The 17,012-nt window shown below is 37.9% G+C and overlaps 1 protein-coding gene across 2 annotated transcripts; it reads left to right on the forward strand.

Moving 5' to 3' along the window:
* Nucleotides 1-427: 427 nt before the first annotated feature.
* DDX3X (DEAD-box helicase 3 X-linked) lies at nt 428-15,290 on the forward strand. 2 transcript variants are annotated; one of them, XM_066250358.1, is made up of 17 exons: nt 428-586; nt 3,566-3,623; nt 5,096-5,143; nt 6,662-6,794; nt 7,756-7,914; nt 7,998-8,097; nt 8,512-8,647; nt 9,337-9,422; nt 9,639-9,737; nt 9,847-10,007; nt 10,432-10,576; nt 10,661-10,805; nt 10,999-11,180; nt 11,261-11,378; nt 11,672-11,825; nt 12,379-12,518; nt 12,728-15,290. In XM_066250358.1, the coding sequence occupies exons 1-17, from the start codon at nt 542-544 to the stop codon at nt 12,805-12,807; spliced, it is 1,989 nt and encodes a 662-aa protein (XP_066106455.1). In that variant the 5' UTR covers nt 428-541; the 3' UTR covers nt 12,808-15,290. The 2 variants fall into 2 exon arrangements, with proteins under 2 accessions (XP_066106455.1, XP_066106456.1); XM_066250359.1 differs by having other exon boundaries at nt 5,099-5,143.
* Nucleotides 15,291-17,012: the final 1,722 nt, after the last annotated feature.

The following is a 17,012-nucleotide window of genomic DNA, read 5'->3' on the forward strand; positions in this document are numbered from 1 at the left end:
AGTCCGTAGACCGAGAGAAATAAGACAGAAAGGGCGCGCGCTAGGAGTAAATGAAAAGCAAAACCAGGGATTTAGGGGCAAGAAAGGTGAAAGAGGCCTAAAGTGAAATTTTAAAGCCTCCGAGCTGGCGAAAAGCGGAACGACGAGTTCTCGCGAGATCTCGAGAACTCCCAGGCTTATGGCAGTTATTAGCGGGGAACGGGAAACAAGCTCGAGCGAACTAGGACACCGTTTGGCGCTTTGAGCTCTAAGGTAGGACGACAAGCCTGGGACGGGACTGACTAGGAAGTCCCGCGAGATTAGACTGAAGTAGCGCTCAGTAGCTAGGCAGAAGAGGTAAGGGCGGGGGGGGGAGGAGGGAGTGTGAGGGGGAGGGCACACGTATTACGTGCTGACGTAGCAGTCTTTCGAGTGGGTATATTAGGTCCGTGGCAGCGCCGTCCGCTCCAGAGCCGCAGTTCTCCCGTGAGTGGGCAGTCGCGGTGAGTCGAACACACTCGCTCAGCAGTGGAAGACTCCGAGTTCTCTATACTCTTCAGTGATGAGTCATGTGGCGGTGGAAAATGCGCTCGGGCTGGACCAGCAGGTGAGCTGCAAAGAGCCCACCGGGTTGCATGAATCCCTCCCCTGGCCTAACTTATGGCGCAGCGCTTACTGACATCCTTCGTTCCCATTTCCCGGGTACTCTCGCTGGCGAGTGTCAGTGGCTCGGGGCTATGGAAGAATGGGGAGGTGATAGGAATACCAGCTTTGGCCGTCTCCGGGCCGGTTCCCGGCTTGGCCCGCGGTATTGTCCCCGGAGTGAGCACAATGGCGGCTTTTGTGTGTGCCTGCGCAGGCGGGCTGAGGGGGAGGGGGGGCGCGCGCTCTCGCGGAGAGGCGTACTTGCGGCTGACTAGTGACCCATGGGTGGTGAGGGCGGTGCGCGACTGGCGGCTCTTTTTAGCCACCAGGTCTTGGGCCCTCGGTGCACCCGCCGCTCGGATTCTCGTCAGGCGGCGTTGGGGTGCGCGCGCGGGCGCGCGCCTGAGGTGGAACGCGGCCCTGGAATGTGGGAGGGGGCGGCGCGGGGGGCGGCCTGCGCTCCGGGTAATGGCGGCAGCGGCGGCGGCCGCCTCCTCCTTTGTGTGGTGCTGGGTGGCTGGGCGGCGCTGCGGCCCACTAGTGGGAGATGTTGGACCAGCGGGTCCCTGGCCGGTGAGGGCTTGGAAAGGAGGATGGAATGGGCATCTTGTTCCTCTCCGTCGCCCTTCCGCAGGGTTTCTCGCTCCTGCCGGGTTTCCGCAGGCCCGGCGCTGCGGCCCGTGAGACCGCGTTTCCGGAGTGGAAAGTTTTGTGACGCAGAAGATTCCGGGAGGCGGGGGGAGAGTAATGGGCCGCTTCGTACGCCGTGGCGCTGGGCTCTGGAGATGAGAGGTTAAGGACGTGGAGCGGCCTTTTCTTCTGTACTTCGTAGTCACTGTGTGGCGATTTTCAGCCGATGGCCACGCGTTTGTCTTTTTTTGTGAGGGGGGGAAGGTAGCCGGGAAGACGACGATTGTGTCAGTATCCTTATGTTAGTGGCGTTTGATCTAGAAGTGGGCCAAAGGGGGGGGAAAAATAATCCTGAATGTGGCTTGAGGGAAAATAAAAAGTTTTGTTGACTTGTTGCTGCCCGTGGAGTAAAATATTGAAATGGGTGAAATAAGGTGTGTCTTTCTACTGGAATGACCTCTTCTCAGGGTGTAGGGGTAAGGAGGAGAATGTGTGAGCTGAGAGAGGGGTTATGGGCTTTGGTGGCAGGAAGTCCACTTTCTGCAGCAGTGGCACTACCCTTCAGATAAGCTGCTCAGCAGGATGTTTGGAACCTTCCAGTAAACTTCTGCATTCCATTAACTCCGAAATAATCCTGAAACGAAATTTAGTGACACAGATTAATTAGATAGATTTTAAAGTAGTCATGTGTAGTATTTTTAGGGATTTAATGATCGTTGGGAACATTTTTTTCATTAATGAATTAATTACATTAGATTCTCCAAATTGCTCACGTCATATGTTGAATGGAGCAGAGAGAAAAAATTGGGTGTTAGGCAGCGTTAACATTTTCCGTACAGGTGGTTGGTGCCTTTAAGATTCTGGGTCGTAAAGAACTTGAAATTTGTAATCGATGTAATTCAAAAGAATATACAATCCTTAGAATTCAGCAGCTGAGAAAATTGCAACAGGGTAATCATAACATTTCACAGTAGCATTTAAAATTGCCAAGTATAAAATTAATAAAATTTGTAACAAGTGCAAAGTTTTTTTCTTTTGTGCTTTAAAGTGTCCGTCTGTTATAATAGAGAGAAAGCCTGGCGGCTTTGTTGCTAATAGAAATAAGGCATTTAACTCTTAGCTCATTTTCTTAAGACAGCATATGTGCCCAATTTTCAGTGATACTTTGCAATTTGATGGTATCGTCTTGACCTTTTAACAGAAGGTTTATTTTGTGGTACAGCACATCACCTTTGCAGACAGGTGGCAACAGTAGTGTGTTACTTGGTCTTTTGTGTTTTTTAAAATACTTCTTTTGGCGGGGGGGGGGGGTAGCTGGGTTGGTTAGAGCATTGTCTGGATAAGCAAAGGTGTGGGTTCCATCCAAATCAGGGCACATACAAGAATCAATCAATGAGTACATAAATAAATGGGACAGCAAATCAATGTTTTTCTCTCCTTCTCTCTGTCCTCTCTTCCCCCCTTCCTGTTCTCATCTCGCTTTTTTCTAAAATCAATAATAAAATTTTACAAATGAAATATTTTAACATGTATAGTCCCCCTCCCCAATTCCTTATAAGTAGTTCCTGGTTAGTCATAACAACTGACTAATGAATATAACAGGTCTTTTTGTGGAATGTTAAGGCTTTTGAACTACTAGAGTAAGGCTTTTAAAAGGCAGTAGAATGTCTTGGTCTTTAATGGCATTGAATACCAATTGTGCTCTTTATGCCCAATTTTTGAACTTACCTCAATGGTGAAAATGGAAGAATAAGTAGGTACCCCCTTTACAGGGTTGTTCTTAACATAGTGCTTTAGTAAATGGTGGAAATACTAATTTTTTCTTAAGAGTGCTACCCTAATTAAAAATACTTGTGCAGTATTTATAGAAAAAGGAATTAAAATTTTGTTCTGACATTTTCAGGTGTGCTTTGTAGGTCGGAAATATATAATTTCAAGTAGAAAGTTGGCATTGTAAATATTTGTAAAATATGATTGTAGTTAATTTTTAAAAGATTTTTAATTTCATGAGCTTTTACTATGGAAAATGTTACAGGGAAAATTTGTTTTCCATGCCTGACTTAAATTGGATCCAGTTTCTACTGGATAGCACCAATATCTTGGTATGCTGCTTTCTGCAGTATGTACAGCAATACTGTTTTATATTTGTTTAGAACTTTACAGTCTTAAAAGCACATTCTTGGTCGCATTTCACACCAGCTCCATGAGGCAGGCAGAGCACATAGTGCTAGTAAATGCTAGCGGGGAGACTAATTTTAGTATTATATATTTCACTGTATTGGCCACTAACTGTTTACCTCTGTTCTCCTAGTTTGCTGGCCTAGACCTGAACTCTTCAGATAATCCGAGTGGAGGAAGTACAGCCAGCAGTGAGTAAAATATTTTATGGATTTTACTGAATACTAGAGCTTTAAAATTGTAATATTTATCGAATTTGTTTAAAATTAAGAATTTCTCCAATTTTTACTGTGTAAAGAATTATGTCAGGGTTATGTAGATTCTGTATTAGTGATCAATCTAAAATACTAATCTTTTGGGTAGTAAAAAGGGACTGGTTTTCTTGAGTAAGAACAATCACTTAAAAAACCTATACAGGACACAAATGAGCCCAGCATAGAGGCGGTGTGGTTGTGTTAGAGTGAATCTATCAGTTAAACTCAATAAAGGGAAGATTTACATTTAATCGCTGCAACTACTCCATTTCCATGAAGAACAAAGCTGTATTGAACTCTTGTGGTGGTTAGGGTTCTAAATGCTGTGTCACTGTATCATTCATTCATTTGAAAAGAAGTTAGATGTAAAAGTTTTATTATTTTTTTTCCCAGAAGTGGGTTTTTTTGTTGTTGTTTTTTTTTGTATTGAGACTTGTTAGATTAGTATTAAGGTTTAGGAGATCTTAAGAGGTTAGTATGAGCTATTGGGTCTGAGATCAGTATTTATTCAAGGACTGTTATAAAGGATGTGTCTTCATTTTTAGCCAAGGGCCTCACAGGGCACATACACTGCTCACAAAAATTGGGATATCTTATCACCTCATACTCATTTTGAAATATCCCTAATTTTTGTGAGCAGTATAGTTATATAGTATTTGTTTTAAATTTTACTGTTTTTGCCATGCTTGCTAAGAATGTTAGGAATTGGTCCTCTTAACAGAGTAATATTTAGTTCAACCCAGAAGGGAAAAAAGAAAACTTAAATTGCAGATTTACTAGTAATGAAGTGAGTTGACTTGACTTAGTGAATATACATTATTGGTTTTTGCCTTCTCGTCCATTTTCTTGCGTGCAACAGAGCAACAGTTAACTTACCTGCAAACCCAAATTAAAACTGCCAATTCCTTGACATAATTTTCCCTTTTCAGGTTTTTCCATATATATTTTTTTATTCTGTTTTGGAATTACCAGAATAGAAACAAAAAAGCCTCTTAGTGACTAATTGTGTGGTCTATTACATAGTAGTCTTTTTGGTTATTAACAGTACTTAAGTTGTAACTGTTTTGTTAGTTTATAACAATTTCCTGAAATAGCAGGCCTTTAAAGTAATTGTGTTAAATGAACCGCTAGTGGCAAGTGAAATTATATTAATACACTTTTTAACTGTTAGATTTCAAGTCAAACTTGTTTGCCAAACTTGTCCTCCCCCTCTTTTAAAGTTATCTTTATAAAGCAATAACCCATTTAAAATTAAAGTAGATTTCATCCCACCCCCTTCCATTTCCCAGTTAAATAGTCCTAGAAGGCTAGAAATGTAAATTTTTTCTCTAGGACCGTTTTTTAATAGCACAAGTGTTACTAAGAATCGTTAAATATTTTTTTGGCATTTAAATTTTTTTTTTTTTTAGAAGGGCGCTATATTCCTCCTCACTTAAGAAACAGAGAAGCTGCTAAAGGTAAGTCCTTTGAGCAATTTGTAGACCTAATTCTTACTGAGTTTAGAAGTTGGAGCCTATGGGAAATGAGGCACCTTGGGAAGTCTGTAAACACGGCTCTCCCCTGCTTCTGTCAGCCAGTTCAAATATTAGGACTCAACCACTTAGGAAAAATCTCATCTAATGTCATACAGTAGAAACTTCTGTATTTTTTGTCATACTTTTCTGAGACCAAGGGCATGGACTTGTGCAATTTCACTAGTCTTGTGCATAATCTGTAATTGTTCACAGCATGATTTTAATTTGAAAAAGGTGAGTGAGCATCCTACTACATAAAAAGCAAACTGCATCGTGATAACTCAGGTATTTCTATCTTGCAAAGAAGGGGTGGAGGAGAGTCCACAGAAGCATGTGGTTTGCTGTCATTCCGCCATATCCATATATAGTCTGTATTAGGTTGTCCTTGGCAATACATGAATATAAAATCTGTGCTGTCACAATAATCACATATTTGGTTATCATGTCGTTCTTTTTAGTTAGAATGTGTCTTTATCATCACAGGTGTTGTCATTATTCCTTAAAATATATTAGCTAGAATTGACTCTCATGTATATTTAGTGGTTTCTTTCCCCCCTTTGTTATGGTGAAAAAAATCAGTGAAAGGAAGTATCAGGTTTTAGAGCTGAAAGATCTTAGAACCTCTTTATTGATATAGTTAAGGCTGTTGATCACCAGGCTGCCTAATAGTAGAGGCGAAGGCTGAATGGAAGTTACTTAATTACCTTGTAAACTATGTCTAACTATTTAATAAAGTGTCACTGAAGCTAGTTAAACCCTCTCCTTGTCTTTAAATCCTCTACCTATTTATACTTTTGTCATCCCCTCTTACTGAATGTTTATAGCTATACCCTAGCTATAAACCCTAGCTAACCGGTCCACACTAAGAGTGAATAAGGATGAGGATTTCCTTTTTTTCTAGGTATTCTGATTTCTTGTCTGGCAGTGTGTATTTAATGTGAAGAGTACCATTTTTAAACTTTACTATTGAAACAAAAGAACTGTATTAAACCAAGTAATATGATACTCCTAGGAATGTTTAAAATGAGTATCACCCCTAAGAAACATTGAAACAGTGGTAACTGGTTCCTAGTAAACTCATTCATACCAGAATGAATGGAAATTGAATTTGATGGTTGTAAACAGCATCGTAATTGTTGCATTATAGGCAAAAGCTATTGATGTTTTAGAGGTGGTATTCATTCTGAACATTTTTATTTTTAGATTGTCATTGCTTGGTTTAGTGTGCAGTATTTTCTAGTGGAAAGAATTAAAGACACAAAACATTTTGAGTGCTGATGTAAACCAACTTTAAATCTTGTTTTTCTCATGCCATGATAGGAATTATTTCTATTGTCCCTGCAGTCTGCAGAGATAAGTGAGTGTAGGGCTTCAAATTTAGAAACATAAAAATCAGGTTAAGGTATTGTTGATTTCTAATAATACATTAAAATGGGTTTGTGTTTTTTATTTTAATTGAAGGATTCTACGATAAAGATAGTTCAGGGTGGAGTTCTAATAAAGATAAGGATGCATACAGCAGTTTTGGATCTCGTGGTGATTCAAGAGGAAAGTCTAGTTTCTTCAGTGATCGTGGAAGTGGGTCAAGGGGAAGGTAAATGATTTCTTATCTTCTCGCCTTACCTGTGTGTACAAATAGCAATTTAGAAATTGATCTTTTATTTGGTAAGTCCTCATCCTTGTACCCTGATCATTAAGCATATTCTCTCAATAGACTTTTTGAGATTTGGATGTATTAAACATTGTTTAATTATATTTTCTTAACTGTAAGAAGTGTTTACTAAATTCAACTTTTTACGTAGAAATTGGATAAGTATAAGAACATTCTCTTTGGCATAATGCAGCCAGTTATTTTTATATTTCTTCAGTTTTATGTATTCTGTTTAAAAAAGTAAGTTTATCTAGTGAATGACCTAATTTGGTTGAGATTTTTGTGGATTATATGACAATTTTTAAACACCTTATATTTTTGATTACACAAGTGTGGTGAACTGACCTCATGCGCCTAATAGCTGTGGTTAGTCCTGTGTGTCCTGATTTTTCGCAAACAGGCCTAAAACTCTAAAAACATCTTAATTAAGGTAAGGATTATTTTTTACCTTTTATCCAAAGTCTGTCACACAGGTGAATTGTCCTTTAAATGACATCCTAGTATAACCAGGACAATTGATACTTGGTGTGCTGTTTTCTTCTTTTCCCTGCCACTAAATATATGTGGATGAAAGCTTTTTATGAAGGTGTAAGTTATGTGCTGATTTCAGATAGACAAGGTTTATTCTTAATTTTAGCATGTAGGAGGCCTGTGTAGGCTATATAATTTTATAGAAATAAAGAGGGATACTGACTTTAGAAAATTTATATAAATGCTACATGCAGTGGATTAATTAGAGGGGCTTATTTGTCAAAAAAGAGTAAGCCAGAATTGGACTGTTGACATTCTTGAAGTTAGTCATAATGAATAATTCAGCTTCTCTTCAGGTACCATTCTAGAGTTAGTGGCAGGAATATGATACTGGTTAAATGATATGATTTGATTAATTGCTTGTGCTGTTCAGGTTTGATGATCGAGGACGGGGTGACTATGATGGCATTGGCGGCCGTGGTGACAGAAGTGGCTTTGGCAAATATGAACGTGGTGGAAATAGCCGCTGGTGTGACAAATCAGATGAGGATGATTGGTCAAAACCACTCCCACCAAGTGAACGCTTGGAACAGTAAGTTTCTGAAATATATGTTAATTGTGATGTAATATACCCTTATTAGCTAGAATATCAAACTTACAATCTTTTGATTTCAGGGAACTCTTTTCTGGAGGTAACACTGGGATTAACTTTGAGAAATATGATGATATTCCAGTTGAGGCAACAGGCAACAACTGTCCTCCACACATTGAAAGTGTAAGTATTTTTGTTTAATCTTTTAAAGACACGAAATACAATTTTTTTCATAGCACCTCAAAATGAGATGGCCTTCCTAAAGGCATATATAGACCATGACTGTCATTTATTTTTAACAGTTCTTTAAAAGTACCTTAAAAACCAGCCTCAGCCTCATTGGTTTGTGGAAAGGGAGAAAGTCTGTTCATTGACACCATTAATATGAAATAGGAAATGGGTCAAACAAATGAAGCACCCAAAACTTCTCTGATGTAGATAAGCCTGGGGGGTTGATTCCTCTCCCCCCCAAATTTAACATAATTTTTACTTAAACTGTAAAGTACAAATCAGCTGGATTTTTTTTTTTAATTATAAGTACAAAACAAAAATGGCTATTTCTAGGCAGTTTGACACTGTTAATGAATTTCTTGACAGTTCAGTGATGTCGAGATGGGAGAAATTATTATGGGAAACATTGAGCTTACTCGTTATACTCGCCCAACTCCAGTACAAAAGCATGCTATTCCTATTATCAAAGAGAAAAGAGACTTGATGGCTTGTGCCCAAACAGGTAAGCTCATTTGACAAAAGTAAAAGTAATAGAGAATAGCCTGTGATTACATAGGAATATGGCCAAGAGAAAGGTGCCTCTGTGAGTACAGTAGCACCTTCCATCTTTTAGAAATGGGGATAGTTACTAGCTTCTGAATTCAGTATAATCTTTATTATGTTTGGGTTTGACCATTTTGAAAGAGGGTGGCAAAATCACCCCACTTACATACCACTTGAATCATTTGGCCTTATGGAAGATGAGAATTCTATCCTTTATTCATTAGCAGTATATACCTACAAGAAAGCATTTGAAATAGAAATTAACACCATTTTAAAGTCAATTGTTTTCTTTATAAGCACAAATGCAAAGAACTGAATACTACATTGTTATTGATCAGAGTTTGGTATACCTTTTTCTGTAAAGGAACAAAGTAAACATTTTTAAAGAGGCTACATGGTCCCTATTGCTTCTCTTGCTCTGTTGTATGAAGGCAACCATAGACTATGTAAATTATTGAGCATGGCTGTATTCCAGTAAAGCTTTATCTACAAAGATAGTCTGAGCCTTAGTTTGTTGACTCTTGTTACAAGTGGATTAAAGAAGTCACTTGGTATTTTTAACTTAGCTGTAGGGCAGTTCTAAAACACTGTCATTTACCAATAAGCAAGTTTTTCCGTGGTTGAACGAGTGTGTGTTCTCTTTAAAAGGGTCTGGAAAAACTGCAGCATTTCTTTTGCCCATCTTGAGTCAGATTTATTCGGATGGTCCAGGCGAGGCCTTGAGGGCCATGAAGGTAAATATTTTATAAAATGGTAAATTACAGTACACCTTTTTATGTAGCGATAGAAAGAGCTTTCTAAATGAAAATGACACTAAGACTCACCTCAACCTATTTAACGTGAAATAGTTTTCAAGTATAATCTATAAGTTAACAGAAGAGGGGGAATTAAGTTGTAATGAATCTTTTAAAAAGGGTGCTAAGAGTTTAATTTATAAATTAATTTCATAGGAAAATGGACGGTATGGGCGCCGCAAACAATACCCGATCTCCTTGGTGTTAGCACCAACCAGAGAACTGGCAGTGCAGATCTATGAGGAAGCCAGGAAAGTAAGTATGCGTTTTAGTGATTATTGGCTTTCTCATTGATTCTAATGAAATGTTTTATGGTCATGCAAAAATCTCAGCCTTGAAGTTAATAAAATTTCTTTGCTTACAGTTTTCATACAGATCTAGAGTTCGTCCTTGTGTTGTTTATGGTGGTGCCGATATTGGTCAACAGATTCGAGACTTAGAACGTGGGTGCCACTTGTTAGTAGCCACTCCAGGACGTCTAGTGGATATGATGGAAAGAGGAAAAATTGGATTAGACTTCTGCAAGTAAGTTAATTTTTAAATCTATGGAATGTCATGTTAATTTTTAAAATTACTGGCAGTTAGTTTTGTGATATTTACTAGTGTTTTCTAAATTTTAAAATTAAGAAGTGGTTTATTTTATCTTTTAACTTATATTAAAAACTTTGCTTATTGTAATTTTAATTTTAAAAAAATTAGTGGCATTTTAGCAGAGGCTGACAATGACCACACTGGGACAAGTAGTCAAGCAGTAAAAGCTAATTTGACTATGTGATTTTGGACAATATATTTAGTGGCAAAATCCTGCGTTGTCTCATATACATGTATCAAATTGTGTGATGTGAGGGATTTAAATACCTGAATAAATATATAATTGTACTTAATGATACAGCTGTACTAAAATATAAAATACTCCTCAAGTTCTAAATTGAATGTTTCCCCGTGGCAGATACTTGGTGTTGGATGAAGCTGATCGGATGTTGGATATGGGGTTTGAACCTCAGATACGTAGAATAGTTGAACAAGATACTATGCCACCAAAGGGAGTTCGCCACACTATGATGTTTAGTGCTACTTTCCCTAAGGAAATACAGGTATTGTTTGATTCTGCAAACTTTATTTACCTAGGAATTTATTTATCTCGGTTAATAAAAACTTTTTCTGACTTTTTCTTTCAGATGCTTGCTCGTGATTTCTTGGATGAATATATCTTTTTGGCTGTGGGAAGAGTTGGCTCTACCTCTGAAAACATCACACAGAAAGTAGTTTGGGTGGAAGAGGCAGACAAACGGTCATTTCTGCTTGATCTTCTAAATGCAACAGGTGAAATGATAATTTTAGCATTACTCTGGTGCCTCAGGTAATGAGAATCCATTTGGATCACCTTTATTACTTTTACTCATTCAAAACAGTCTGTTAAAATGGTCTTAAATTTCATTGTCTTCATTTGCATGTTAAGTACAAAGAGAACAAAGCCATTATTAGTGACAAAAACCTTGTAATTTTTCAAATTTAGGCAAGGATTCACTGACCTTAGTGTTTGTGGAGACCAAAAAGGGTGCAGATTCTCTTGAAGATTTCTTATACCATGAAGGCTATGCTTGTACCAGTATCCATGGAGACCGATCTCAGAGAGATAGAGAAGAGGCCCTTCACCAGTTCCGCTCAGGAAAAAGCCCTATTCTAGTGGCTACAGCAGTATGTATAATCTTTTATTTATTTTTTCATGTTTATTGGTTTTCTTTTAAGTGAGCCATATAACAAAACTTCTTTTCCAGGTAGCAGCCAGAGGACTGGACATTTCAAATGTGAAACATGTTATCAATTTTGACCTGCCAAGTGATATTGAAGAATATGTACATCGTATTGGCCGTACAGGACGTGTAGGAAATCTTGGTAAGTGGTTACTTGGATGTTCTGGTTGTTTCTCATTGTTTTTCAGTGTAATGCATTCAGCAAAGAACTTTTCAGGGTAAATTATAAGAGCTTTTATTTCCAAGGAACACAGTTAATAATTTCAACAATAGAAGTGATAGAAAAGTCAGATTTTGTTCAAAGCACTTTGAGTTGGTTAAATAGCAAATTGGAAAATTTTTATTATTACACTTAATATTCTACTAAGGAAAGTGAGAATACTGTGCTACTTTATTGGAAGAACATAATTTATGTACTTTTTGGAACTGTTTTAGGTCTTGCCACCTCATTCTTTAATGAGAGGAACGTAAATATTACAAAGGATTTGTTGGATCTGCTCGTTGAAGCTAAACAAGAAGTACCGTCTTGGTTAGAAAACATGGCGTATGAGCACCACTACAAGGGCAGCAGTCGGGGACGATCTAAGAGGTGAGGCACAGATGGTAGAGATATTGAGGGGGATAGGTGCTATGTCGAAGGTAAACTTTTCAAGTATTAGCTTAACAAGCTTAATTTTATTAGGCTGTATAGATCCTTTATGTATAGGGTGTGTTATTAGAAAGGGTGACACTAAGTTACTAGCAGACTTAAGTCCTTTTAAATCAGTATTAGAGAAAATAAGGTTGGATGGGAAATTGATTAAATAGAAAAATCAGATACTGGTTACTGGGAAATTTTTTTTCTGTTTTTGCTCTTTCAGCCATTTGTTTTTATAGTTTGTGGTCAATGCAAATCAATTTCCTAACATTGAAGTTACTAAGAAAGCATACATACACAAACAATATACAATCCAAAATAGATGTACAACTTTTAGGTATGAAATAGAAGGGATTCACACACAGTAGCTTAAGATCTGATCTGTTGGGCATGGTGTTCCTGGGTAGGTTTCTAAAAATGGAGAAAGAATGACTTTGGGCAAGAATTTTGAGTTCTTTAAGTGGGATTTCTTCATGTGAACCAGTGCACACTTTTGTGCTTGCAGTAGTAGATTCAGCGGTGGATTTGGTGCCAGAGACTACCGACAGAGTAGTGGTGCCGGCAGTTCCAGCTTCAGCAGCAGCCGGGCGAGCAGCAGCCGCAGCGGTGGAGGTGGCCATGGTGGCAGCAGAGGGTTTGGAGGAGGTAATGCTCATTTTTAACCTCGTGTCTTTGGGAAGGCCCCCCCCCCCTTTTAGTTTATCATTCTCAAAGCATAATTAAAAACATTGAGAAAGTTAGGCTCTGTGGATTGCTTTTTACAATTTTATGTCAAAGTATTTATAAAAGGGAAAGATTTATATCTAATAATGGATGACTTAACTAATTTCTGTCTTTTTTAAATCTCTCATTAGGTGGCTACGGAGGCTTTTACAACAGTGATGGATATGGAGGAAATTATAACTCACAGGGGGTTGACTGGTGGGGTAACTGAACCTGCTTTGCAGTAGGTCACCCTGCCAAACAAGCTAATATGGAAACCACATGTAACTTAGCCAGACTATACCTTGTGTAGCTTCAAGAACTCGCAGTACATTACCAGCTGTGATTCTCCACTGAATTTTTTTTTTTAAGGGAGCTCAAGGTCACATGAAGAGATGAAAGGAACAATCAGCAGCCCTGTTCAGAAGGTGGTTTGAAGACTTCATTGCTGTAGTTTGGATTAACTCCCCTCCCGCCAACCCCCACCCCAAACTGCATTTATAATTTTGTGACTGAGGATCATTTGTTTGTTAATGTACTGTGCCTTTAACTTTAGACAACTTTTTATTTTGATGTCCTGTTGGCTCAGTAATGCTCAAGATATCAATTGTTTTGACAAAATAAATTTACTGAACTTGGGCTAAAATCAAACCTTGGCACACAGGTGTGATACAACTTAACAGGAATCATCGATTCATCCATAAATATTATAAGGAAAAAACTTATGTGGTAGCCTGCATTAGGGCTTTTTGATACTTGCAGATTGGGGGAAAACAAACAACAAACGTCTTGAAGCATATTAATGGAATTAGTTTCTAATGTGGCAAACTGTATTAAGTTAAAGTTCTGATTTGCTCACTCTATCCTGGATAGGTATTTAGAACCTGATAGTCTTTAAACAAGCCATTCCAGTCATGATGAGGTGATGTATGAATTACATGCATACATTCAAAGCACTGTTTTTAAAGTTAATGCAAGTAAATACAGCAATTCCTCTTTCAATGTTTAGGCAGATCATTAATTATGAGCTAGCCAAATGTGGGCATACTATTATGGGGAAGTTTAAAGGTCTGATAACATGAAATAGGTTTTTAGGAGAATTCATCTACTTAGACTTTTTAAATGCCTGCCATAAATAAAATTGAAATGGTAGAATGGCTGACCACAGCAATGACCAGCCCTCATTCGGGCTCTGGATGTTTTTTGGTCTAATAACGCATGCTAGTGTTGATGTTTTTTGGTCAAGATGGTATGAACAGGAAGAATTAATGCAGCAGGCTTTATTTTAAATGCCGATTCACATTACTCTGTTCAAGCTGCGTTGAGATGTTAAACTGGCTTACTATAGACTTTGTAAAGATGGCTCCAGAAGAGTAACAAACTGAAATCTTTGAGATCACACAGGTTGGAAATATGTACATAACTGCACAAGGTGTCAATTCTGCTATACAGTGCAGTTTTAGTCAGTTTTAGTTGCATAGGTTTCCATTGTATTTATAGTCTGTTTATGCTAAATCTGGCCAAAGATGAGCATTGTCCACCACTAAAATGCCTCTGCCACTTTGAATTCTGTGCTAATTTTGTGGCCAGAATGCGGTGATCAAAACGCTCAATCTTTTTACAGTGGCATAGGGAGACGGCAAAAATTTCCTAAAGTGCAATAGATTTTCAAGTGTATTGTGCCTTGTTCTAAAATTTTTATTAAGTAGGTGCACTTGACAGTATTGAGGTCATTTGTTATGGTGCTATTTCAATTAGTCTAGGTTTAGGCCCTTGTACATTTTGCCCATAACTTTTTACAAAATACTTCTTTTATTGCACATTCAGAGAATTTTATATATATGTCTTGTGTGCGTGTCCTTAAACTTCCAATCTTATTTTGTCTCTTGGAGATTGTTGAACGCAGCTTGTCTAGGAAGGGGGATGGGACAATATTCTAAAATTTATTTGGGACCATGGGAGTGATGATAGTTGGAAAGAAAACTATTTGCACACGACAGATTTCTAGATACTTTTTGCTGCTAGTTTTATGTAATATTTATTGAACATTTTGACAAATATTTATTTTTGTAAGCCTAAAAGTGATTCTTTGAAAGTTTAAAGAAACTTGACCAAAAGACAGTACAAAAACACTGGCACTTGAATGTTGAATGTCACCGTATGCGTGAAATTATATATTTCGGGGTAGTGTGAGCTTTTAATGTTAAGTCATATTAAACTCTTAAGTCAAATTAAGCAGACCCGGCATTGGCAGTGTAGCCATAACTTTCTGATGTTAGTAAAAAACAAAATTGGCGACTTGAAATTAAATCATGCCAAGGTTTTGATACACTTGTCTTAAGATATTAAATGAAACACTTCAAAACACTGATATGAAGTGTCCAGATTCTAAGTTGTTTGTTGCGTGAGTTTTGTTTAGTTGTGTGTATTTTTTTTCCAGTGAATGTCTGGCACATTGCAATCCTCAAACATGTGGTTATCTTTGTTGTATTGGCATAATCAGTGACTTGTACATTCAGCAATAGCATTTGATCAAGTTCTTTCAGTAAGCAGTATTTTCAGTTATAAAGTTTCAAAAATAAGAATGGATTTAAACTTGCTGAATGTAAGGATTCACTGTATAGCTTTAGTAATTGCTTACTGTATTAGTTTAGATGCTAGCACTGCATGTGCTGTGCATATTCTGATTTTATTAAAATAAAAAGTTGAACTGCACAGTCTCCTTTGTTGTTGTCAATTGTGGTTAGTGGTGAAAATAAAGTTGTGCTCTTGCCTGAATTGTAAGATGTTATTTTTTTTCGGTTGCTGTCCAGTGCTAATTTTGAGATGACTGGAGGTAGAATTGCTCTGGTACTGTAAGTACTTATAATACAATGAGGGAAAAAAAGGATCTTGTAATAGATGGAAACTTAAAAGGTCCTGATTGATATACAGTTGTACTGTAAGTTAGGTTGCACTTTAAGCAGCTTGGGTATGGGTTGGAATCTTACTTGAAGCATTTGACAGAAGGATAGTTGAAGTGGAAGAATGAGTTGGGTGAAAAGTACTTGTATTAGTAGACAACTGATGGTAAAGACTTTGGGATTGAGAATGTATTTGGGGTAAGGAAGGGTGATAGAGATGGAATGGGCACTAACATACCATCCTCCGTTTTTTGATGACATCTTACCATATGACTAGGCAGCTTGCTACCGATTAACTGGAGATGGTAAGAGCCATAACTGAACAGATACCTTCTAAGAAACTAAGTTGAACCATGGAATATACATCTCTGGAAGAACTGCCTAAATTGAGATTATAACCGATGTGTATTTACTATATTCTGTAGTTTAAATGATACATACCTAAATATTGACTGGGTTTTAAAGTTCCTAATTTCTTGGCTGAGTTTCAACACCAGCTAATTATTTACAAAAATGACTTGGGGGGGGGGGGGAACTGACTTAAATAGGGTTCCCTGGCATGGTAGCTCAGATTGTGGGAGCATTGTTTCAATGAACCAAGGTTGCAGGTTGGATCCAAGGTCAGGGCACATACAAGAATGCCCTGGCTGGTTTAGTGGATACAGTGTCAATCCTATCCACTGCTCCAGAGGTCGTGGGCTCAACCCTGGGTCATGGTACGTATGAGAAGCAATAAGTAGACCACTAAATGGAACAACTAAATGAAACAGGTTGATGTCTCCTCATGCCTCTTCCTCTCAAATCAATGGAAAAATTTAAAAAGAGGATTTAAAAACCTAATGAATGCATAAGTAAGTGGAACAACAAATCAATGTTTCTTCATCTTAAAAAAATATGACTTGGAGCGTGTTTGAAATTGTCCAATATCCTTAGCTTAAACAATTTTATTTTAGTTTTTGTCATTGGCTGTATCCCATGACCCTCTTAAAGTATGGTTACAGGCTCACCCTTTGAAGCTCAGTAGCATCTGTTGACTGGTCTTACCCTCTTCCTCACCAGAATGCAGATTTTACTCACTGCAGTTACAGGACTTTGAAAGGTTAGCTTTTTCTCTTCTGTTTAGACCTGCATTGCTATCTTGTCCTCGTGTCAGTTTATGATTTATTTTTCAGTGTGTTCAGTCTCAGTTTAATGGTTTTCCTCTCTCTAGTGACTTCCATTTTCCACATTTTCTCTACCTATACCTGACTGGGTTTTCTTTAGGATGAGTCTTGTGACCTGGAACCATATATATAATGGGTGAGAACAAAACAGATGACCACCTCATATCCTCTAATTAGAACTGAAGCTAAATTAAATATTCAGGATAATTTTACAGTTAGTGCTCGACTTATGACCACGATTGGTTCCAACAGACTGGTTGTAACAATTTGGTCGTAAGTTGAGTAGGCTATATGTACAGTACTGTGAAATGTTATAAAAATCTTTAAGTCATTTTATCATTTTCTTTTGTTATATAATAATTTTCTTTGTT

This window comes from Saccopteryx bilineata, chromosome X (genome assembly GCF_036850765.1).
Source record: "Saccopteryx bilineata isolate mSacBil1 chromosome X, mSacBil1_pri_phased_curated, whole genome shotgun sequence".
In the NCBI taxonomy this organism is placed as follows: domain Eukaryota; kingdom Metazoa; phylum Chordata; class Mammalia; order Chiroptera; family Emballonuridae; genus Saccopteryx; species Saccopteryx bilineata.